This window comes from Malaclemys terrapin, chromosome 23 (genome assembly GCF_027887155.1).
Source record: "Malaclemys terrapin pileata isolate rMalTer1 chromosome 23, rMalTer1.hap1, whole genome shotgun sequence".
Lineage (NCBI taxonomy): Eukaryota > Metazoa > Chordata > Testudines > Emydidae > Malaclemys > Malaclemys terrapin.
The window spans coordinates 294,955-318,486 of NC_071527.1; the positions used below are offsets into that span (position 1 = coordinate 294,955).

The 23,532-nt window shown below is 46.7% G+C and overlaps 2 protein-coding genes and 1 long non-coding RNA gene across 4 annotated transcripts in view; 2 read left to right on the forward strand and 1 right to left on the reverse strand.

Moving 5' to 3' along the window:
• Positions 1-4,221: 4,221 nt before the first annotated feature.
• LOC128828234 (cytochrome c oxidase assembly protein COX14) lies at positions 4,222-5,275 on the forward strand. 2 transcript variants are annotated; one of them, XM_054012727.1, is made up of 2 exons: positions 4,222-4,486; positions 4,845-5,275. In XM_054012727.1, the coding sequence occupies exon 2, from the start codon at positions 4,852-4,854 to the stop codon at positions 5,029-5,031; it is 180 nt and encodes a 59-aa protein (XP_053868702.1). In that variant the 5' UTR covers positions 4,222-4,486; positions 4,845-4,851; the 3' UTR covers positions 5,032-5,275. The 2 variants fall into 2 exon arrangements, with proteins under 2 accessions (XP_053868702.1, XP_053868701.1); XM_054012726.1 differs by lacking the exon at positions 4,222-4,486 and adding an exon at positions 4,493-4,577.
• Positions 5,276-9,611: 4,336 nt separating this feature from the next.
• The window catches only part of CERS5 (ceramide synthase 5), a 38,715-nt gene continuing 24,794 nt past the window's right edge, over positions 9,612-23,532 (reverse strand). The window contains exons 7-10 of the mRNA XM_054012805.1: positions 18,622-18,750; positions 18,194-18,300; positions 15,765-15,921; positions 9,612-10,900 (exon numbers count right to left, since the gene is read on the reverse strand). Coding sequence (XP_053868780.1) covers positions 10,748-10,900; positions 15,765-15,921; positions 18,194-18,300; positions 18,622-18,750 — 546 coding nt within the window. The 3' untranslated portion in view covers positions 9,612-10,747. The remainder of the gene's footprint in view (positions 10,901-15,764; positions 15,922-18,193; positions 18,301-18,621; positions 18,751-23,532) is intronic.
• On the forward strand, positions 10,909-22,145 carry LOC128828284 (uncharacterized). The gene is made up of 2 exons (XR_008443175.1): positions 10,909-12,052; positions 20,885-22,145. It is a non-coding gene; the product is annotated as an uncharacterized LOC128828284 (long non-coding RNA).

A 23,532-nucleotide genomic window follows, 5' to 3' on the forward strand; every position in this document is an offset into this window, starting at 1 on the left:
GCAAACCCCATTGGATACACAGATTCCTGAATCCGCTCCTGTCCCGTGACTGTTGGGTCATGCTGCCTCGCAGCTCCCTGTTATGACCCATGTAGCTTTTCCTCCCTTCTGAGCTTTGTGCTGTTCCTGTCTGGCTATTGCAACCCAGGGACTCATGTCCCTGAGTCAGAACTGCAGCGGGCTCCCCTACCTGGGTGGGGTGCTGGCTGTGAATCTTGTTAGCATTGCGCCTTCCTGAGCAATTGGGCCAAGCTGCTTTTAATCAAGAAATGGGCTGGACCTGGGCAGCCTCCTGGCCCCCAGAGCATCTGGATTCTGTGCCTCGGGCCTGTCTCTGCTTTTACTTGTGTGCCTTGGAGGCTGCACCCTTCCTGGTGTTCCTCTCGCTCATGCCTGTGGGCTCTTGCCGGGCCCAGCTGGGGAGGCTGAAACTGTCCACTATAATAGGGGCCAACTGAGCTGCATTTCCCTGGCGTAATCCCTGACCTGGTGGCTGTGGGAGGGGAGACATTCACCAGCACAAAGGGGACTTGGGGTCCCTGTTGACTTTCAGTGGGCATCAGGCACCTGGCTGCCCTATGTGCCTTTGAAAATGGCCCCTCAGTAGCAAACCTGTTACATGCCTGTCTGAACCCTGTCACAAAGCCGGATAATTCCTTGCTACATCTTCACAACGTTGTGGCTGCCCAATGACCCAGGCTGGGCTCATGGGTGTGAGTGAGCAAAATGCTCTCCCACCCCGACCCCCCCCCCCAGCGCTGGACTTGCCTGGTGTCTCTGGATGGCTGAACATGAAAGTACTTAGATTGTGAATGTTTAATTAAAATAATATATGGACGGGGGGGAAATCCTCAGCCCCCAGTTTCTGCAGCTTCATTCTGTTTTTGCTGATGCTGGCTGGACCTAGGGCTGGTGCGAGGCCAGACTAGTGCATCCCCCAGAGTCCCTTCTGGCCTTAAAATCTCTGTGCTGTATCCCAGAGGGAAGGCATAGAGCCCAGAGGAGAGACAGGGCTGGCTGCGGGGCCTGGTTTCTAACTGGTGCCTTGGCTGACTGCTGTGATTCCACTTCAGACGCTGGATGGGGTGGACCTAAAGGAGCTGGGGCAATTGAGATCTTGCTGCCTGTAAGGGATTGGGCAGAGTACTAGGATCCTGTTTCTGAGTCTCTCTATAAGTGGGACCCATGGGTGGGGAGGGGGAATAGGGCTGGGACCCTGCAGTAAGAAGCTTGTGCAGCTGTAACCCCAGAGCCTATTCCCCCAGGCTCCCCTGACATGCTCTCTTCCTGGTGTGTTCCTTGTGGCTTTATTCTCCATGCCATTCTCCCCCAGGACCACTGGGTCCTCTTAGCAAAACTTGTCCAAGTACCTCCAGCTGGGTTGCCTCCCTGTAAAACACACCTTGTCGTAAGTGACCTTTCCAGTCCCCCTCCCACCAAGCTTCAGCCAGGGGAACTTAATCTGCTGATACTAGTCACTGTTGTGCCTTTTATTAGATGCTCATTATCTCCAGATACCCTCTGCCCTTTAGATTGAACAGCAGGCTGCCAGCTTCAGTCTCCTCATGCGCCCCCTCCCTGATCCTGCTGGGGCTACCGAGAAGAGAGAGAACCTTACTCCCACACCCTGACATCAGTCCTGATGCTGGGGGTGGCTTTCTGCTCCTATTGCCTTGGAGATCCGAGAAGCCCAGATCCTTTTGCATGAGCTGCTTCTGTCAGAGACCCTCCCCGCCCCATTAATATGCAGGGGGCCTCTCCCACTCAGCCACAGCTGAGTCCCAGCTTCTCCCCCAGAGCAATCTGTGAATTGCTCCAGCCTAGGTCCTTTTTTTTGGGGGGGGGGGGGGGAGAGGGGTGTTTCTGAAATGCTTCTCACCCCACCCCATAAGCTGCACTCCAGTTCCCGTCACGGCTTCTCCTCACACCCTGGCCTTGCATGCCCCAGATCCCAGTGGTCCAGCTACTGCAGTGCCTGATGCCAGGCTGGCAGGGTGTGTGTAAGGATGTGGCTGCAGCAGCATCTTTCACAGGTAGGCGCTTCCTGTGTTCCCCAGGTCACCTGGTCGCAGCTAGTGGTGGAGGGTTTCTTTTTAGTAGTGAGGGTTGAACTTGATGTGCAAGCACTGAGCAGCTTTACCAGTACCTGGGATGTGGCTAGCTTGGTCCTACCATCAGACGTCACTGCAGGTGTGCAGGGCTGGCCGGGGGCGGGGGGGGGGGAAGTGGGGCAATTTGCCGCAGGCCCCGAGCCCCACAGGCCCCCCACGAGAATATAGTATTCTATAGTATTGCAACTTTTTTTTATGGAAGGGGCCCCCCCAACGTGCTTTACCCCGGGCCCCCTGAATCCTCTGGGCAGCTCTGCAGGCGTGACAGAGCCCAGATCCCCTGGGGCAAGAATGGGCAGAGCTCGTCTCTGAGAGCCTCACTGCTCTTGAGGAAAAGCTCCCCCACCCTGCCCAGCCGCTGGCTATAAAAAGTCTCCCCTTTGCCATTTGGAGTTATGTTCTGCAGACACAGCACACATCGAAGGGCACTCTGGATGTCAGTGTGGCTCCAAGAGCTGCATCTGTTCTGATCCCAGGTGCAGGGGGAGACCTTTACACGCCAGCAGACCCAGAAATGAAGCAAGCAAGGAAGCAGCCTAAGCACTTCCACTCTTAGTTTGTCTGTGGCTGCGAGGGACTTTCAGGGTGGAGCAAACTTTGGTGAAGCCAGCACTAGCATGCCACTAGCAGCAGTGCGCAGATTTCCTTGCCGGTGGCATCCTGGGCAGCATGGCAACTGTGGATGCCACCTGTGCTGTGTTATTGTGATTAGGGACACCTGTTAAGCAGGCTGCAGCCACCTCAACTCCTCCAGCAGCAGCCCTGCTACTGTGCTGTGCAAACTTACCTTAGGGCAGGAGACTATAAGTCCCTTGTCCCCCCGCCCCCATACATCTAATGCGAGCGCTGTGAGGGGCTCACTGAACAACAGAAAGGAGTGGAGGGTGAGTCTGGGAGGGGTGCAGACCCCGGGGAAAGCAGGGTGCACTACTGGGTGAGAGACAGGCCAGCAGCTCAGCTCTCGCGGGGGGGGCAGGGAGCAGCGTCACGGTGGGAGGTGAGTGGGGAAAAGAGCCTGTGGAGAGATGGTGGAGCCCGGAGCTGAGTGGGAGCTGGCGGAGTGAGGCGGGAGGCGAGGGCGGGGGAGGCGCTGGAGCTGACAGCCCAGAGAGACAATCTCGTACATGCATCTGCCAGGCTCTGCTCGTGGGGGTGGCTGGGAGCCCAGGCGGGCCGGTTCCCAGGCCTGCCCCTGCCCGCAGGAGCGGAGCCTAGTGCGGGGGGGGGGGGGAGCAGGAGCGCAGCCGGGGGGGGGGGGCAGGAGCGCAGCCGCGGAGCCTAGTGCGGGGGGGGGGGAGCAGGAGCGCAGCCGGGGGGGTGGGGGGGGGCAGGAGCGCAGCCGGGGAGCCTAGTGCGGTGGGGGGGGCAGGAGCGCAGCCGGGGAGCCTAGTGCGGGGGGGGGGGAGCAGGAGCGCAGCCGGGGGGTGGGGGGGGGCAGGAGCGCAGCCGGGGAGCCTAGTGCGGGGGGGGGGGAGCAGGAGCGCAGCCGGGGGGTGGGGGGGGGCAGGAGCGCAGCCGGGGAGCCTAGTGCGGTGGGGGGGGCAGGAGCGCAGCCGGGGAGCCTAGTGCGGGGGGGGGGGGAGCAGGAGCGCAGCCGGGGGGTGGGGGGGGGCAGGAGCGCAGCCGCGGAGCCTAGTGCGGTGGGGGGGGCAGGAGCGCAGCCGGGGAGCCTAGTGCGGGGGGGGGGTGGGGAGCAGGAGCGCAGCCGGGGGGTGGGGGGGGCAGTAACACAGCCGCGGAGCCGGGGGGGGAGCAGGAGCGCAGCGGCCCCCCCGAGAGGGGCTGGGCCTGGGGCACCAGCTGAGCAGGTCGGAGGAGATTTCCCCCCCCCCCCCCGGGTTTGGCGCCAGGCTCCCGCGGTATCGAATAGCCCCAGTGCGGCTGGCGGCGGGGTCAGCGGGGCTATAAATAGCGGGGGGGGGGGGGGCACTTGGGCCGCAGGTGCTGAACTGGGGGTGCTCCCCGCCCCGCCCGTGACGTGGTTTCCCTCAGGGGCGGGGTTAGAGTTTGGTTCACTGGCTCCCCCCCCCCCCGGGGCCTCGCGCCTCAGGGCCACGTGGGGACCGAGGGCTGCGCGCTGCCGGAGGGGGCGGGAGCGCGCGCGTGACTTGGGGTCACAGCCTGGCGGGCCAGGTCACGTGCCAGGCGCCCTGGGGCTGGCTAGGCTAATTACCAGCGCAGAGACACGCACAGGGGGCGCCATCCCCCAACCGCCATTGGCTCCCGCATCGCCGCTCGTGCCGCCCAGCCTGAGGGGGGGCAGACGCGCATAGAGACTACAGCTCCCAGCATGCAGCGCTACGGCATTTGACTTCCGCCGTCAGGCTCGGAACACGTGACCGGAAGGGCGTCGCCTCTTGGGAAAGGTCACTGGGGTAGGTAGGGGGCTGAGGGCGGGGTGAGCGCGAGGCGTCCGACCCGGAACAGCAACCGACCCCGACGTCTCTGAGACGGCCCCGGCAGCAGGTGAGGGTCGCGCGGGGAGCTGGCCCCGCCCTGCCGCCAGCGTCTCGCGGGGTCGCTCGCTCCGTGTGGCGGGGGGAAGCCGCGCTCAGTGTCCGCCCTGGACGGGCCCTCGGCTGCGCGCCGGGCGGGACCGCCGCGACTCGGGGCCCGCGGCCATGGGCAGCTCCCGGGGGCCTCGGGCGGTCACAGACTCCGCGTGCTCTGGCCAGCAGCGCCCCGCGCTCCGTGCCGGCCCCGCGCGCCTGAGACCGGCCTTGTGCTTTGCAGGGGCAAGATGGTCTCCGCCAAGCAGCTAGCGGACTTCGGCTACAAGGCCTTCTCCGGCTCCATGATGCTTCTGACCGTCTACGGGGGCTATCTCTGCAGCGCCCGAGTTTACCGTTACTTCCAGCGCCAAAAAGCCCTGAAGCAGCTTGAACAGAACCAGCTAAACCCAGGGGCCGTGGAAGACTGAGTGCTGCTCCCGGGCTCAGAGACACTGAATGAGCAGCGCGGAGGCTGGGTTGAGATTACTTCTGCTGCAGTATCAGGTAGCAAGTGCAACCCTTCCAGATGACAGATGAGGGCTAGCTTAGATCATCCGGGGTTTTCCTCCCGCACACTACGGTGTCTTGTTTCTCTGCACTAGCGAGAGGTTACAAAGTAACTCTGTGTAAGCATGTTTTGATCATGTGATAATTAAATATTTTACTTATTTATCCTCTTGTCAATATGTGACTAGAACCACCTGGGTGAAGGAGCAAGTCATTTAAATCAAAACCAATACACAATTTTACTCAAAACCCTTCACAGTGGGGATGTCTGCCTTGACCTGTTCTTCTAAAATTCTCCTCTCCCAGGCCAGCAAACTGAATAGCTGCAGGTTGAGGGAGACTGAGGGCTTGTTTACACTTAAAACACTGTAGCTGCCCCCCTGTAATGCTTCAATGGAGACTTTACCTACACGGATTGGAGGGGTTCTCCAGGCAGCATAGGTAATCCACCTACCTGAGAGGCGGTAGCTGGGTCAATAAGGCTATGTCTACACTACCGTGGTAAGTTGACCTATGCTATGCAAGCTATGTGAATAATGTAGCGGGAGTCAATATAGAATCATAGAACTGGAAGGGACCTCAAGAGGTCATCTAGTCCAGTCCCCTTCAAAGCAGGACTAAGTATTATCTAGACCATCCCTGCCAGGTGTTTGTCCAACCTGCTCTTAAAAATCCCCAATGATGGAGATTCCACAACCTCCCTGGGCAATTTATTCCAGTGCTTAACCACTCTGACAGTTAGGAAGTTTTGCCTAATGTCCAACCTAACCCACCCTTGTTGCAGTTTAAGCCCATTGCTTCTTGTCCTATTCTCAGAGGTTAAGAACAATAATTTTTCTCCCTTCTCCTTGTAACAACCTTTTATGTACTTAAACTGTTATGTCCCCTCTGTCTTCTCTTCTCCAGACTAAACAAACAATTTTTTTCAATCTTCCCTCATAGATCATGTTTTCTAGACCTTTAATCAGTTTTGTTGCTCTTCTCTCCAATTTGTCCACATCTTTCCTGAAATGTGGCGCCCAGAACTGGAAACAATACTCCAGTTAAGGCCTAATCAGCGCGGAAGAATTACTTCTGGTGTCTTGCTTACAACATTCCTGCTAAATCATCATTTTGGGATGTATGCTTTTTTTTGCAAGAGCATTACACTGTTGACTCATTTAGTTTGTGATCCACTATGACCCCCAGATCCCTTTCCAGGGCAATCATTTCCCCTTTTGTATGTGTGCAACTGATTGTTCATTCCGAAGTGGAGGACTTTGCATTTGTCTTTATTGAATTTCATCCTATTCAGACCATTTCTCCAGTTTGTCCAGATCATTTTGAATTTTGATCCTATCCTCCAAAGCATTTGCAACCCCTCCCTGCTTGGTATCATCTGCAAACTTTATAAGTGTACTCTCTATGCCATTATCCTAAGCATTGATGAAGATATTGAACAGAACCAGACCTGATCCCTGGAGGTCCCCACTCATGCCCTTCCAGCATGACTGAACCACTGATAACTACTCTGGTTGGAAACGCATTCCCTGAGTTATGCACCCACATTATAGTAGCTCCATCTAGGTTGTTTATGAGGTGGTCATGCAAGACAGTATCGAAAGCCTTACTAAAGTCAAGATATACCACATATACCGCTTCCCCCCCATCCACAAAGCTTGTTATCTTGTCAAAGAAAGCTATCAGGTTGGTTTGACACTTTGTTCTTGACAAATCCATGCTGACTGTTATTTATCACCTTATCTTCTAGGTGTTTGCAAATTGATTGCTCAATTATCTTTCTGGGTAGAGAAGTTTAAGCTGACTTCTCTGTAATTCCCTGGGTTGTTCTTATTTCCCTTTTTATAGATGGGCACTATATTTTCCCTTTTCCTATCTTCCATGACTTTTCAAAGATAACAGGAATACTTGCGGCACCTTAGAGACTAACAAATTTATTTGCATAAGCTTATGCTCAAATAAATTTGTTAGCCTATAAGGTGCCACAAGTACTCCAGTTCTTTTTGCGGATACAGACTAACACAGCTGCTATTCTTAAACTTTTCAAAGATAATTTCTAATGGCTCAGATATCTCCTCAGTCTGCTCCTTGAGTATTCTAGGATGCATTTCATCAGGCCCTGGTAATTTGAAGACATCAAACTTGTTCTTTCCCTAGTTTAGACTCTGATCCTACCTCATTTTTATTGGCATTCACTATGTTAGGCATCCAATCACCACCAACCTTCTTGATGAAAATTGAAACACAGAAGTAATTAAGCCTTCAGCCATTTATACATTTTCTGTTGTCTTTTCCCCCCTCAGGTCTACTGTCCCTAGTCTTCCTCTTGCTTCTAATGTATTTGTAGAATGTTTTTTTGTTTCCTTTTAAGTCCCAAGCTAGTTTGATCTTTTGTGCCTTGAGCTTTTCTAATTTTGTCCCTACATACTCATGTTATTTGTTTATATTCATCCTTTGTAATTTGACCAAGTTTCCACTTTTTGTAGGACTCTTTATTTTTGAGTTTTAGATCATTGAAGATCTCCTGGTTAAACCAGGGTGGTCTCTTGCCCTACTTTCTCTCTTTCCTATGCAATGGGATAGTTTGCTCGTGTGCCCTTAATGTCTCTCTGAAAAACTGCAACTGTCTTCAATTGTTTTTCCCCCTTAGACTTGCTTCTCATGGGATTTTACCTACCAACTCCTGGAGTTTGCTAAAGTCTCCTTTCTTGAAATCCATTGTCTTTAGTGTGCTATTCTCCCTCCTACCATTCCTTAGAATCATGATAATTTTCACCCAAGTTGTCTTCCACTTTCAAATTCTCAACCAGCTCCTCATTTGTCAAAAATCAAATCTAGTACATTCTCCCCCCAGTAGTTTTCTCCACCTTGTGAAATAAAAAATTGTCTCCAATACATTCTAAGAACTTGTTGGATAATCTGTGCCCTGCTGTGTTATTTTCCCAACAGATGTCCGGGTAGGTTGAGTTACCATGGGGTCTACACAGCGAGGGGTCGACAGGAGAAACTCCCCTCTTGACTTACCTTACTCTTCTCAGCTGGCAAAGTACAGGGGTTGACTGGAGAGGAATCTGCTGTTGATTTGGTGGGTCTTCACTAGACCCATTAAATCGACTGCCCGTGGATCGATGTCAGTGTGGATCCCAGCTGTAATGTAGATGCAGTCTAGTAGAATTCTCCCCTAGACTTAACTCCTGGTGTAGACAGTTTAACTGCATTGCTCAGGGCTGTGGATTTTTCACACTGCTGAGTGATAATTATACTGACCTCATTTCCTAGTGTAGACTCAAACTGAGGAAGTGGAGAGCGAATTAGATTTTGTAACCAATGGTTTGACATCCACAGTAAAGTCTTCCAGTCACCAAACCATCCAGAAATGCATGAATTTGATAGTCATGAGTCCTCCTCCCTATTGCCAGACACTCACTTCCACAAGCTTAATTTGTAGAGTTTCATTTCAATGTTAGACAGTTCTGAGATTAAAAGTGGCAAATTCTTACAAGAACTTTCCTTTATTTGGAAAAAAAATTGTGGATGGTGGAGTTTGCTGTAGTTTCTGGTCTGAACATTAAGACTTTGGGCTGTTTTATCTCAATGCTACTAGAGTAACAGTGCTATAAAACAGGTGAAGTAGCAGCTGCCAGTTCCTCTTATTAACTTTAGAATTTCCTTAATTGAAGTATGTGAAAGTATTTCTCTAAAGATAGTATGAAGTGGAAGTAGAGTTGGTAAAGGCTACTTGGGAAAGCATTTGGCCATACTAGACATGGTAATGGAAATGCAGCAGAGACCATCTTCTAGAAAGAAAACATCTTACTTTAGTTGAGTGGAACAACTAAGAAGATGGAGGCTTCATACAAGTTTTATCCTGTATACTTGTCTAAAGAGTCAAAGAAAATTAAAGCTAGATTACTAAGTCTACTCCAAGAAAATAAAGTGGTATTAGGTATCTGCTTTAAAAAACTCAAATTTGAACTCTACATTGATAAATGTAAGCTTGATACCCAGTACACACAAGGTTCTCTTGCCATAGATATACTTGAGTAGAATGCATAGTGAAAGTTCAGCACAAGAAGGGAGTTCAGTGAGGTACACTGAATAAAAGTTATTGGAGCTAGGGCTAATGAAAATATTCATGAAGGTAACTTGTCAAACTTTGCACTCAGTGAATAATTTTCTAAATGTGTATGAAGAGCATGACACTTGATTAAAGCTCATTTGACCTGTGGTCCAAGCTGGCACTTAAGTGAAGCACAGAATCTTAAACAACAGTATTCTCTCTCATTTGATTCAGCTGTTCCTACCAGCACCATTCTGCCTAGGGTATTAGAGGGTTCACTAGTTTAGAAGCAACTCAACAAGAAGAGCAATACTACAACTTTCTGCAGTGTATAGGAGTTCTTATTGAGCAAGTTTGGCATATAAATATGTCAAGGTGAGATGTTTACAAAGCAGGGGCAGCTGCCTTCTTAGAGAAATGCAGTAAAAATGCAAGTCAAACCAGTTTCTGAAGCTTTTTTTAATCAGATAAGAGTAAACAATTGTATAAAATAACTCAAGAAATTTCTGAAGTCCTGCACATGATTATGACACATTCAGGTGTCCTCCATTGCCCCTGAAGTACCATTGAGTAAAGAAAGAAGTGAAGCCTCTACTGTCCTGATTTCCAAAGTCAGTGGGCTGGAAAGGCAGCTGCAGCAATGCTCACATCCGTCTTAAAAAATACACAGGCAGGGCTGCAAACTCTGCCTGTGTGGAAAGTTAATATAACCCACCAGCATTGCTCCATCTGTGGCTAATGGCCTGTCTTATAAATCTAACCAACCACATCCCGTAACTCCTGTAAAAGTCTTTAAATTCACATGATTTGCAGGTATGCATGTGCTGTGATAGTTTTCTTAATTAGGGTCAGGAGTGCAACATTTTTAAGACTTTGGATGGGCATTTCAGCACCACAATAGGCAGCAAATACCACTTGGTCCATCTTAACAGCACAGATTATAAACTATAATCTCTTTAGCACATAGCATCCAAATGGCAAGTTAAAACATGCTTTGTCCATCACAATCTGTTTCAATGCATGGCTGTAACACAGTCACAGCAGGACTGATAATTTAAACATGATTTAAAAAAACTTCTGTGCTACAGCCTGGGCAGCTTACAGCATGATGTATCTGAGAGATACTAGACCACACAATCTAAATGGATCCTGGAGTGCATCAAGAAAACATACTGAACTTGCACTGGGTCAAGAAACATTTTTGGAATGGTACCGTAACCAGTCCACAGTCAATGTCCATCCCATCAAGCTTGAGTTGATCTTAGTAAAAACCAGTTTGTCACACACAAAAATACTTCTGCAAATAATATTAGAGATGGGACTAGGAGACTAATAAATACAAAATGGCTTATTTTCTTTAAAAAGTGAAATTTGCATCTTTGTTTTTGCACTAGTAATTGGCTCGGTCCCTTCTGTGGTGTGAAACCTTAGACTGGTCTGGATTGTGCCCATCTCCAATTTGATGGATGTTTTTTGAGGGAAGGGGTATCTTGATTAAAGATCACTTAGGAATGTGGAGTGCAACACATCTAGATATTTAGAGACAAGTCCGTGTTTGCCCGAGACCTCCTCCGGCCTTACTCCTCTTCTGCCCATTGGGCACTAGCCACATGACCATTAATCCGATTGGCACCATTGCTTGAAGTGCTGAAGATTCCTTTTGTGCTATTTGAAGTCATGTCGTCCTCTTCAGAGCTGCTCTCTACATCACTGCGATCATCTTTTGATACCTGAAAGTTTAAAATCAAAAGGTAGGGGTGGAGGAAAGATTACAAATTCACAGGAAACAGCCATTACAGAGGTCTTGTCTATCTGATCAACCAGTGCAGAGTTGCCCCCTATATTATATTCTTTGAATTATTTAAAGTTGAACCTCACAAGCAGGACCTTCCAACCACATATAGGGAGCAAGGTACAGAATTCAGAATAGGGGACCGAGTCAGGAGATGTGTTATTTTCCAGCACTCTGATTTGTTGTACAGCCTTGGCCAACCTAATTTTTGCACTTCCAATTCAGTATTATTGCTCTCCTCACATGGGTGTGTTGTTGAAGTGCTTTCAGATCCATGGAAGGAGCCCATAGCAATATATCGCTGTTTGATCCTTCTTCAAGTAGCTAAATTATAGCACAGATTATAAAGGGTGCCTTTCCAAATGGCAAATTAAAACATATTTCTAACACTAAATTATGAGTTACCATCTTGTTCAGACACCTTTTGGTAATCAGCAGGAGGTGGGAAGAAACATTGGTTTTAGTTGCTAAAGGGATGAGTTTGTGTTTGTTTTTAAGGTTTAATCGTAAGTACTGATGTTTTATTTCAAAAAGGAACGGGCCCCATTTAGCACATCACCATTTGCATAAGATGCCTCCCTCTTTAGAGCCTCTGTTTACAGAGAACTACACAGTGGGTTAGTTATTTAGGGCATCAGTTCCCAAACTTTATTGATTCATGTACCACCTTTGTAAAAAGTTATTGTGAAGTGCATTGATGAAATGTCAAGCACATGTTCCACCAATGGTATCTTTACCACATTTTGGGAACCCCTGTTTTCAGGAATGGGTGTACACATCAAACTCTTAATTTTTGAGCCAAGGTACATTTGAATGGTGGTCTGTAGAAGGGAAAGGTTAATTCATAGTCCTGCAAATGACACTAGGAATGCAGAAAGCATCTATAATCAGAGAGGCTCTATAATTTACGTCTCTACAGACAGCCACTCTTAGGTCTTATGATCATACGATCTATCTAGTTTGCATGTGAAGCTTAGAATCCTCCAAAATCTCTTTCCATGCTTTACAGGGTATTGGCCGGGGAGAGAGTCTGATGTACAATTTCAGAACAAAGTCTGAAGACTGGAGAAGTCAACCACGCACTTTCTTGGTAATCACTCCTTAAAGTTTACCACAAGGGGGCAGTGTATTATCAGCATAATGCCAAACGATGCACGACAAGGTGTGTAATGAAATATCTTTTATTGGACCAACTTCTGTTGGTGAAAGAAACAAGCTTTCGAGCTCCACAGAGATGACCAGACCTGATGAGCAGCTCTGAGGAGCTCAAATGCTTGTCTCTTTCACCAACAGTAGTTGGTCCAGTAAGGGATTATCTCATACATCCTGGTACCAACACAGCTACAACACTGCAAACAACAATGCGAAAAGTTCACCACCTCAAATTTAATCACACATGAGTATCCCAGTAACTGGCTAAATGCCACAGCTATAAAGCCACTGGTGCTGAAAGAGGTGAGCTGTCTCCCTATTTTCCCATTGCCTGTATAGCAGTGCCCTACTCTTGCACAGCCCAAGGGAAACTCTCTGTACCTGGGAGTCTGGAACTAACAGCCCCAGGTATACAGCGGGCAAAGCAGTTTCTCAGTGACTAACATGCCAGCAAAGTACAGGATCAGGCTCAGCCCTACCTACTTGGAGTTGGGCAAACAGACTCCGAGAGCAAGTTTCCTGACAAATGGAAAAATTTGGCAGAAAGCCAGTACCAGTTAATGATTTCCAGGCTGGGTTTCGACAGGCCAGCTGCATGTGCAAGCTTAATCTAGGAGGTGCAGAATCACCTTTTTATACACTGGCCAATGACAGTCACACAGCCAGACTATGGCAGAGTTGGGAACAGGCTCTCAGTCCCTTGTTCTAGCCACTAGACAAACCAGCACCTTAGCTTCCTGTGATCTGTAACCACACCTTGTTAACCTGGGAGCAACTCACAGTGAGGCAGGCAGTTTAAAGGAAGCTGCAAAATGCAGCCCATCTGAAGCCAAACAGCTTTTCAGACTCAGTTTTGTATTTATGTCTTAAAGCTCAGAGAGAAAGAGACACACACATGGTCCACTCTACAAGCAAAAGCACAGATTACACTTACATGCAAGGGATGAAACTGTCCAGCTCCAATCTGGCACAGAGAAAAGGAGTGAGAAAAGAGTGGAGAGTACAGAGGCAGGGTCTAGTCCTTTCCTGGCTAGGTCACCTGGTCAGGAGAGAAAAGCAAGGAGAGGAGAGAGATATAGACCTCCAGGTGTGGGGACAGCTACACAGACAGATACTGTACTAGGAAACTAGCAGCAGCCATGAAAGACAGTAACAAATGATAATAGACCACACACACACACACACACACACACACCTTGCAACATGCTCCTTCCCCAACCCTTAGAAGGCCGTCCCCGCAACACACATTGCCAGAGAACTCTGCTTCAAATATTCCTTTAGGCTAAACAAGTTCCCTACAAATAGACCAGCCCAATAGTCTATAGGCAGTGAAAATGCAGCCACAAGTGGGATTCAGGCTTAGTTCCCGAATAGCTAGGGTGGCACAAACATGTTACTGTCTAGCTACCCCTTCTGGTAGAGGATCAAACAGCACTCCCTGGCTCTGAAGGAAGCTGTTCCAGCCATGACACAAATGGGGAGCAGGAGCGAAGTTAAAGTACTCCAGCCTTCAGCCACTGGCCTGAAAACCACTGATTCAATGGGGAAGAACTTGACAGCAAGCTACTCAGGGCCTATTACTAGTCAAATGCCTGTGGATTGGTCTCTTACACACACACACATGCCTGGAAATCCTCAGCAACAGGCAGCAGGGGAAAGAAACTGTGCTAGAAGCCCATGGATTGTGTCTGGTACAAGCATCCCTCTTCACAGAGCATTTACCTAAAAGCCACAACTTGAAATTTTCCTTCTGTTCCCTGGATGTCCATCAGAGACAGAAGGGGGTAGTTCAGGCTGCCTCCCTGTCATGTCTTTCAAGGCATATGGAAGGACTTCGCAGCACTCTGTTCCAAAGAACACGTCTTTGATGAAGCAGAGTCGCCCCTCCATAAGCAGACCAGGCAAGAATCCTGGGAACTCCAGTATAACCCAAAAAAGCAGTACTAGCATCAGAGTCCAGGCCAGTAACAGCTCATCTGGCTTTGATGTGCTGGGGATAGGGCAGCAGCTCCAAGAGCCAAGCTCCAAGGCCTTTTATTTTATTCTACGAGTTGGCTGGAGTGGTAGACAGGCCAAGAAATGCTTATCTTTGAGTGAAGTGGCGCGACAGGCACAAGCTCCAAGTGGGAGAGCACAGTATGCTCCTAGGACAAGCACTAACAACTACACTTACACGTACCTTCTTACTGAGGCAACTGGGCCTGCAGCAGAGGGCAGCATCTTTCCCTCTTACAGGAAGAGCTGCCGTCCACACCCCTTATCCATCAGGAATTCATTCTAACCAGAACATTCTGCACACTAAAACTGGACACTATAAACAGAATCCCACTAGCCCACTGTCAGCAGGTCCCACTACGTTTCCAGTAGCCTACCATGCCAACCTCACCTGGATTACCTTGTTGCACTGTTGGGATATGCACAGGCAGCCCTAGTCCTGGGTTACTACTGTAGTGAGCTCCAGATATTGAAAGAACAGGAGTACTTGTGGCATCTTAGAGACTAACAAATTTATTTGAGCATAAGCTTTGGTGGGCTACAGCCCACTTCTTCGGATGCACAGAATGGAACATATATTGAAAAGATATATATACACACATACAGAGAGCATGAAAATGTGGGAGAATACTTACATGGCGAGATAGATTCAATGTTTGTAATGGCTCAGCCATTCCCAGTCTCTATTCAAGCCTAAGTTGATTGTATATAGTTTGCATATCAATTGAAGTTCAGCATTTTCTCGATGGAGTCTGTTTTTGAAGCTTTTCTGTTGCAAAATTGCTGCCCTCAGGTCTGTTACTGAGTAACCAGACAGGTTAAAGTGTTCTCCTACATGTAAGTATTCTCACACTTCTTATCAAACTGTCTGTACTGGGCTACCTTGATTATCACTTCAAAAGTTTTTTCTCTTACTAAATTGGCCTCTCAGAGTTGGTAATACAACTCCCACCTTTTCATGCTCTCTGTATGTGTATATACACATCTCAATATATGTTCCATTCTATACATCCGAAGAAGTGGGCTGTAGCCCATGAAAGCTTATGCTCAAATAAATGTTAGTCTCTAAGGTTCCACAAGTACTCCTATTCTTTTTGCAGATACAGACTAACACGACTGCTACTCTGAATCCAGATATTGAGCTCATATCACCCTCGATGTCGGTAAGGTTGGATTTTGTAACATGAACAATTTCCCCAAGATAGTTAGAGGCTCCTAGCCAGCTCCAGATTAAACCAGGGAGCACAACCTTCCCCGCCTCTTACTCCAGAGCAACTGGTCTTCAAGCTGCACAAGAGGGAAGGCAAAAGCCTTGATCAAGTTACCAGAACAAACAGAGCAATGCACAAACTATACTGAAGTGCATGATGTCATTCAGGCAGGCCAGACAGCACTATTCACTTGTATGGCCAGACCATCAAGGAGTGTGTGCCTCCCTATGTATACACTTGGGCCACGTGGGTGCTAGAGCCTGCCAAGCCTAACTGACCAGGACATCCCTAGAGGAAGTGAGTCACTCACAGAAGCAGCAAACATGCTACCCCTTACCTTGGAGCCAGCACTGGCCTCACTGAACAATGCAGAAGGCTCCCTCTGATTTTCAAACAGATGCCCTTATGTGAGAGAGGAGCCAGCCCAGCCACAGGCGTCCTTACCTTTCCTCGCATCAGGGCCTTGTAGGCAATGCGAATGATGAGACAGGACCAGATGATGTGCAGAACCTGCAGGGTTACCAACAGTCCATTGAACAACCACCATGAAGGATAAGGGCCAATCAGCTCCCAGCTCTCAAACAAGGTAGTATTCAAGATCCTGAAAGAAAATCAAGGCGCTCGTTAGATTGGCTGCTTTGCTGCTTGACTAGAATTCCCAGTTTCCAACTCTGAACTGAGCTGACTGGACAGATAAACAATAACTTTCTGTCCCATTTAAGCTTCTATTGCTTTCCTCTTTTCATAGTGCGATGCCCCTGATATACTGTCCCTTGCACAGTAGAGAAAGGCCTGAAGCTGGACTTGGGTTAAAGTCACTTGAATTAAGCAGCAATAGGAGAAGATGTGGAGACTCAGAATTTAGGTTAAATATAAAAATCCACTCCCCATCCTCTTCTCCAGGGTACGATCAGCATTCACAATGGCATCAGAGGAATGGAAGGCAATTGCTTGGATCACCAATGCTGTTTGGGATGTATGCATGGCTTTGAGTGGAGAAATGAGCCTTATTCACATGCATGGATGATCTTGACCACATGTAAAGGTCAGGAAGGAATTTTGCCACCAGAGAGCTTTGAAGAATTTTTGACAGTGAAGCTGCTGTTCCCTTGCTCCTAGCCTTTTCCTCTGTCCCTTCTCTCAAGTCAAAGGAATTGAAAACCAACTAGTGGGTCAAAGCCAGGTGCCTCCTTGAAGATGGCTATGGCATTGTTCTCTTCACTGGGATTTATTAGCAGTACTTAAGAAATTTAATAGAGCAGTTTGATGACTGTTTATAAAGTAGTCACTAGGGGAGATTGCAGAGAGATTTTTTGAAAGATCACTTTGCTTTCAACATTTATTGAAAAAGTGAGAAATTAACTTTTCAGGGAGGGAATCCAGAGCCTTAGTTGCAGTTAAAAAATAATGGTTACCTAGGAAACAGCTTGTGGTGGAGTCAGCATGCAGTTTCATGTCATTACATCACTGATCATGGAAGGGAACCTGTACTGAGTGGAATAGCACCTTCAGATGCAACCGGAGACTCACAGGTTCTCCCTATGGAGCTGAGGAATTACATTATAGCCAGTGGAAACCACATTAAAGATTTATAAGACACACTGAGTGTCAGGGTGGTACCAGAGAGCACATTGCATCATGTCAGACAATGGGGTGAAGAGCACAGAGAGAATTGTCTCATTTGTCAGTGTAAAACAGTAACTCCCGCCCTCTGAAGGGAGCATAATTTGTGGCAGGCAGAGGTGACCGACATTTCCCCTATCTAGACCCCTTTATATTTGTTTGGAGCTATACAAAAATAAATAGGGATGCTTATCCAAGGGCCCTTGGTGCCTCTGCCACAGGGACAAAACTAAAACTAAATAGGAGCTTATCCTACCCCAGAAATACATCCCTAAGAGACGGGAAGTAGGCCTCTGTTGTTTACAAAATAAGGATATAGGACAATGACAAACCCAGGTGTAGCAGACCTTACAAGACACCTTCCCAAGGAAAACAAGACATGGACAAATACAATCATCAGCAAAAAAATCCCACCAAGTCTGACTTTGTCCACGTGTGTGTGTGTGTACGGGAAGGGAATCTCATTACGGAATGATTGATTACAAACATCTTAGCTAAAATTTCTAAATCCAAAAATACCCCAATACCTATTTCAAGCTCTACACAGCTAGAACATGGAGTCGGGGCAGACAGTCTTCTGAGACCAGCTAGGTACTTTGGATGACCATAAAGCAGAGGGTCACAAACTGAACCTTGCCTCAGGGAGGGTGTGCCTCACTGGCATCTCAACTTTTACAAGATCTTAAAATCACAAGACACAAACCACCTTTGGTTCTATGGGTTCGTCTACACAGGGACACTCACAAATTTACTAATGGTATGAAGATAGTGCACACTAAATTGCTGGGTGAATGCTCTCAGTCAGAAGTAAAGTGGCTTTTACTGAAGCTTAACCCTCCAAATCCACAAAGGTTTTAGGGGTGCTTTAACTTCAGACCTTTATTTTATTCATCTTAGTTTCCTGTGTAGACAAGCCTGATTTGTAGAATATCTGGCAGTTACTGGTTGGGAGAGTAGGCTGCAATTGATCAGCATTGTTCTCACCCTGCAGCTGGGGGTGGCGTTCAGCTGCACTTTTGGACTCTCTGCTCACCCTAGGGGTGCCCCTACAAGTAGATGACAAAACATGAAGAAACCGCTCTGACAAAACCTCAAAGCGCTGCTCCTGAGCAACATTTGGGAGGGCTGCAGCTTCATGCTGCCCTGAGGGGCTGGCTGTAATGAGTGAGAGGATCCCTAATACAAAGGCTGCTTTTAGAGGAGGGAAGGAACAAATACTTGACCCTATTCAGAAAGATCCAGGTACTTACCAGAAAGGGTAAATACCCAGTCGAGTGATTATGAACACAACACCAAAGAGCATGAAGGTGGCATCACACAGGCGCTGGTACTTGGCATAATTGGCCAGCTTTGCAGCCTGAGAAAAACACGAAGTGTTAAACAGCATTCACCCGACACAATCATTTGATCACATGGAAAACAGTTCTGGAGCACTCAAGCCACTAAGTCACCAAGGAGTTTGGAACATTTAAGGACTATTATCAACTTGGGAGATGTCATGGGGGAAAAGCCAACAGAGTGGAGTCAGCAGTGCGTGTTTATGGGCCATCCAGCCTGGATTGTGTGGGGAGCTGAGGGGTGAAAGAGGAGAGGCTAGGTTTTATCCTCTTGCCTCAAGAGTGTGCTCCTTTGTCATTAGGAATGCAAAGCTCAGACAGGAAGCAGCAGGCAAACTTACCTCTAAGAGGAAGTCTGAGGCATCATGTAGACATAGCACCAGAGTTCCCACCCGCACCATGTTATTCATATAGGAAAATGTAATGAGTCCAATTGTAGCCAAGTGATGGACAAACATGATCAGGAAATCCTGAAAGGGGAAGATGAAATGTGAGGGATCTTTGGCAGCCAAATGACCACAGAGGCTTAGAACAGGGGCACCAGGACTCACAAAAAAATGGCCGTATGGTAATTTTAGGTCAGACTCTCAAGCTCCTTGTTTGCAAAAAGCAGAGTAGATTTCAGCCACAATCATCTTTACTTAGGAGGTGCAGACCACAGAGACTACAGGTCCCAGCATGCTGCATCGTGATTAACAGTTTTGCTTCAATCAAGATGGAACATTGCATGCTGGGGTCTACAGTAGTCTCCTTGGGCTGCAGCTCTGTAGCAAAGATAAGTACATCTGCAGGCCTCACTGTAAAACTCCAGAGGCCAACATCAGGCCTGCACTTTGACTCTCCCTGCTTTGGGATGACTGCATTGCTAGCTTATGTCTACACGGCAAGCAGCAGTGAGGATCAGAGCCTGGGTCTACAGACTTGAGATGTGGCACCATAAATAGCTGTGTTCAGGCTTGAGCCCTGAAATCCAAGGAGGGGGGTGGGCTTCAGAGGCCGAGCTTCAGCCCAAGACAAAACACCTACATGGCTGTTTTTACTGCCGTAGTCTGTAGACTTGCTGCTCCAGGTTTCTGATTGCCGTGCAGATGTACCCCTAAGGTCCACTCTAGAAATCACTGACATGAGTAATAAGAAATAGACCTGATATTACTGCTATCAACTGGGAAAAGTCCACCTGAAGTATGGCAAGCAGAGGCAATGCATGATCCATACACCAGGGCATGCCCGGCAATACAGTAAGCAACTCAGTCCATTAAAATTCTACAGCACAAAAAATGGGCCCAATTTTCTGACATAGCTCCCACCCAATATCTACATCCTGTATTTGCATCTTTGTAAATGCATTTCAAGTGGGGAATTAATCCAATTTTGTAGTGCTGAATTCTTTATTAAAATGAATAAAACACAGTGCCCCAATTGCTTCTCTCTCCATTTCTGCAGCTGCAAGATCTACTGTAGCATGCTTGACTTTGTATTTCAGGACAGAACAAATCCAGAAATTACAGACTAGTTTTTTTTTTGGGGGGCAACAAAGTCAATACAAGAATTGGGACAATTTGCTACTTTGCACTTTATAGAGCAAGAGTGATAAACCGCAGGTTTCCTCTGAACTGTGAGTTTGTTTTCCGAGGACAAACACTAAGCCAATGCCTAAAACTAAGCAGAGTGGAATTAGATTTTAGTGATCATGACCAGCCATCACTCTGCTATTCACATGGATCATTTTTTTATATCATTGCTACCGTCTCTGCCCCTTGCTCATCCTGTTCAGCGAGGCATTCAGTTGTAAAGAGACTGGAAATCTTGTCATTGATTTCTAAGGTAGAAATAATTCCCACATCTTTTGGATTGCTGCTCAACTGCAAGTGAATGTCACAGCTCCTGGAAATGCCAGTTAGCACCAACTTTTATTCAGCTGACCTGCTTTGGCATTAAGGTACCCATGAGGACTCGCTCTGAATTTACAATATGGAGATTTGACTTCTATACATACCTCATTTGGGATTGTCACTATTTTATGGATACTAATGACCAGTCAATGTAAATATAGTAGCCCATGAGACCTTTTATTATCCAAAGCTCTCAAAGCATTTTACAAACGTTAATGAGCATAGCTTCACACCACCCACAACAGCATTATCTATGTCATGTTAGAGATGAGGAAAATGAAGTTCAGAGGTAAAATACCTCGCCCAATGAAACACAAATTAGTCAGTGGCAGACCTAGGAATAGATCTATCTGTCCTGGGTTTTAACCTCCACACAATATTTTCTCTCACTTAACAATGAAACCCGGGATTGCCCAAATCAAACCTTAGCAAGGCTCTTCTGTATAAGCCCCTCTAATGGATCAAGACCAGGTTTAGTTAAACATGATTACTGCTAAATCAAACTTCACTGTTTAAACAAGTTACCCAAAGAGGCTTAGTTCCTTCAAGTAAATATCTTCTCATTTATTTCTCTAATCAACAGTCCTTGTACTTGTGGAACCTTTTGTGGCTCCATTCTAAACTTTTATAGTACCACCATTTACATAATTAATTTTAAGGATTTAAAAAATAGTGTCAAAAAAGTTTAAAGTTGAGATATTATTTTTTTCAGACTCTTGTCTCCCTGCCTGAATTTCCTATTGCCCCATGACCAGAGTGAAAGTGGGAAGGAGTGAGGAATTAAAGTATTTCTTAGGGCTCTCCCTGAGTTCTTCAGTTGAATTAAAGTAACACCCAGGGACCATGCTGGAGACTAGAAGACACTCACTACAATGACCCATGCGCCATCACACTACGTTGGGAACGTACTCCAGGAGCTCAAGATTCTTCTTGCACTGTCCCTCATTTCAACATTACCTGGCTGTCAGCTTCTCTTCCTCTGGGGGACAGCCCATTTGTCCCACTGCGAGAGTGAAGGTGGGCACCAGCACTGCCAGGTATGCATGGTCCCATGCTGTCCTCATCTCTTCCCTACTTCAGTACAGATCGTCCTCACTCCAGTACAGCTGAACAGCAGTGGGGCTGTTCATTCACATCCTTCATTCTTCCCCCTTTCCCTAGCCACCAAACTTAACATTAAGACTGAACTCACACTGTTGCCTGCAGCTGTGTAACTCTGTCTCCCTCCCTATAATACTCCCAGCAGCAATTGCTTGATTTCCCCCATTGTCAGATGAAGCTTCTGGCCCTCCCAGCAAAGTGTCTGATAGGGACTTTGTTAGCACACACTGATCAGAGATTGGTCAGTCCACTGCCAGTTTAAGTGACTGGGCCCAAAATGCTACATAAAGAATAAGAACAGGTAAGTGAAACTGACTAAACAACATGTGAAACTGACCACTCTATTTTCACTGTGTGAAATACAAAGACTAATTAGTGTTAATAGCCAAAAGTAAATTAGATGACAGTAAAAGTAAAGTTATTAGCAACAGGAAATCTTAATTTAAGAAGTTATTAATTTCAACCTGATAGCGTCCCCTTAGATACAGTACCACATTTCATACTGACATTCACAAATTATGGTGTTTCATCCAGCTTGGATGGAGCCTGTGAGACAGGATTCTTGTGCATAAGCGGTAAGTGATGTGACAATAAACAGCAATCTATTTACACACAGCCAGATTTCAATAAGAGTAAAAACCCATAAGGAAAATTTTAAAAGATTACAGTTAAGAGTGAAACTCCAGGTTGGCACTCAAGCACAGATTTGATAGCATTTAAATAACATCTTACAAGATTCATTTCCTACCTTACACATTTGCTGTCTCATGACTATTTTCTTGATAATTGCCCAGTAATGTTCTACTTTTTCTCCTTCACCATAATCCCCTGAATTCAATTCCACTGCTTAATAAATCCTGGGTAATATTTTACAGTGGCCAATCCCTGTTTATTTCTCCCAAGACTGCATAATGTATCTGGACTGATGGGGTTTTAACTGATAAGCTCCCAATTTGAATTGTTACTTGACAATGACCAGAATGTGTAAGGAAGTTGCCTCCAATTTGTGCTATGCCCTTCTCAGCTTTGTACTTTTCAGTGTCTGTTTGGTTCAACTGTTTGGATTTAATTTCTAATCAGAAATTTTATCTAGACCAATACTGACTTGCTAGCAGTGCTTCATCTTCTAGGAGTATTTGGTGGGTATCGAGAGACTGTTGAAGATGGGATTACTCAGGCGGATAATCACAACTAATGTTACATCTCTATGGGTTGTTTACTGTACTAAAAACAGGAAATCATTCCCAAAATTTAACCTGTGAGATAAGTGCCACCCAGACAAAGGTGTGACTAGCTTTGTAACACAGTACTTCCTGAAACTGGCTGGGAAGATGTATATCAACCTGCTTTATGGGGTTGAAGGAATAACTTGGAATCTCACTTCTTCACTGGGGATGGGAAGTTCTCTCTTCAGAAGGGAGTAAAACTATATCAAGTTAAGAAAGCCTTGCTTGATCACATAAACAAAGCCAAAAAAATTCACTAAGCTCCTCTCTATTTTTTTGTAACTAAATAGAGGACTGTATGTATGTGTGACTAACAGATATAGACATTGGAGCTTAGGAAAGAAAAGTCTATTTTAAATGTATTTGAATGAAAGATCATTGGTGTTTTGGAAGACACACAATGTTCCGTAGGAACAGCAAGGAGACTCTTCCCCATATGAACTGAGACTCAAGGAATTTCCAAAATCACTTGCCAAGCCCAAAAGAAGAGGTGCAGGGTAACATCTTCTGAAGTGCTTAAGTTACTTTCAGTGGGACTTAGGTTCCTACGCACCCAAGTAACTTTTAAAATGGGACTTATGCTCCTAAATCACTTAGCACTACATATAAAAATTTCTAGAGCATGGGAGAAGTAGGTTAGCTCAGTCACAGAGGGAAGCCATGCTCCCTATAGAATAATACATAAAGTATTAGTCCTCTTTATTTTGCCAAAACTAAAAAGCTTTATTCTAGCCTCATCACCCATGTCTAGAAAATGTTTAGAGCATTTTATTTCTATATTTTCCTGTAAGTCTCCTAATTAAAATATATTTTTATACAAAGATTGAATCAACTGTTCTATTGGGCTATATGGATAGATTCCCCCCTCTTCCCTCTGCAGAGTGATAGGGATGGGCTACCAGGTTGCTTATCAGGATAGTCCCCAAAGGCCTGTCTGTGTATAGTCTACAAAAGAAAGTGGAATGTGAAAAGAGACGCGTGACAGGAAAATGCAGTTATAGCTATATTTAAGCAGTTTTTACTAGCCAGAGAG

Excerpts from the sequence above, each read along its gene's own strand:
- LOC128828234 (XM_054012727.1), top strand. The coding sequence starts at position 4,852 with ATGGTCTCCGCCAAGCAGCTAGCGGACTTCGGCTACAAGGCCTTCTCC.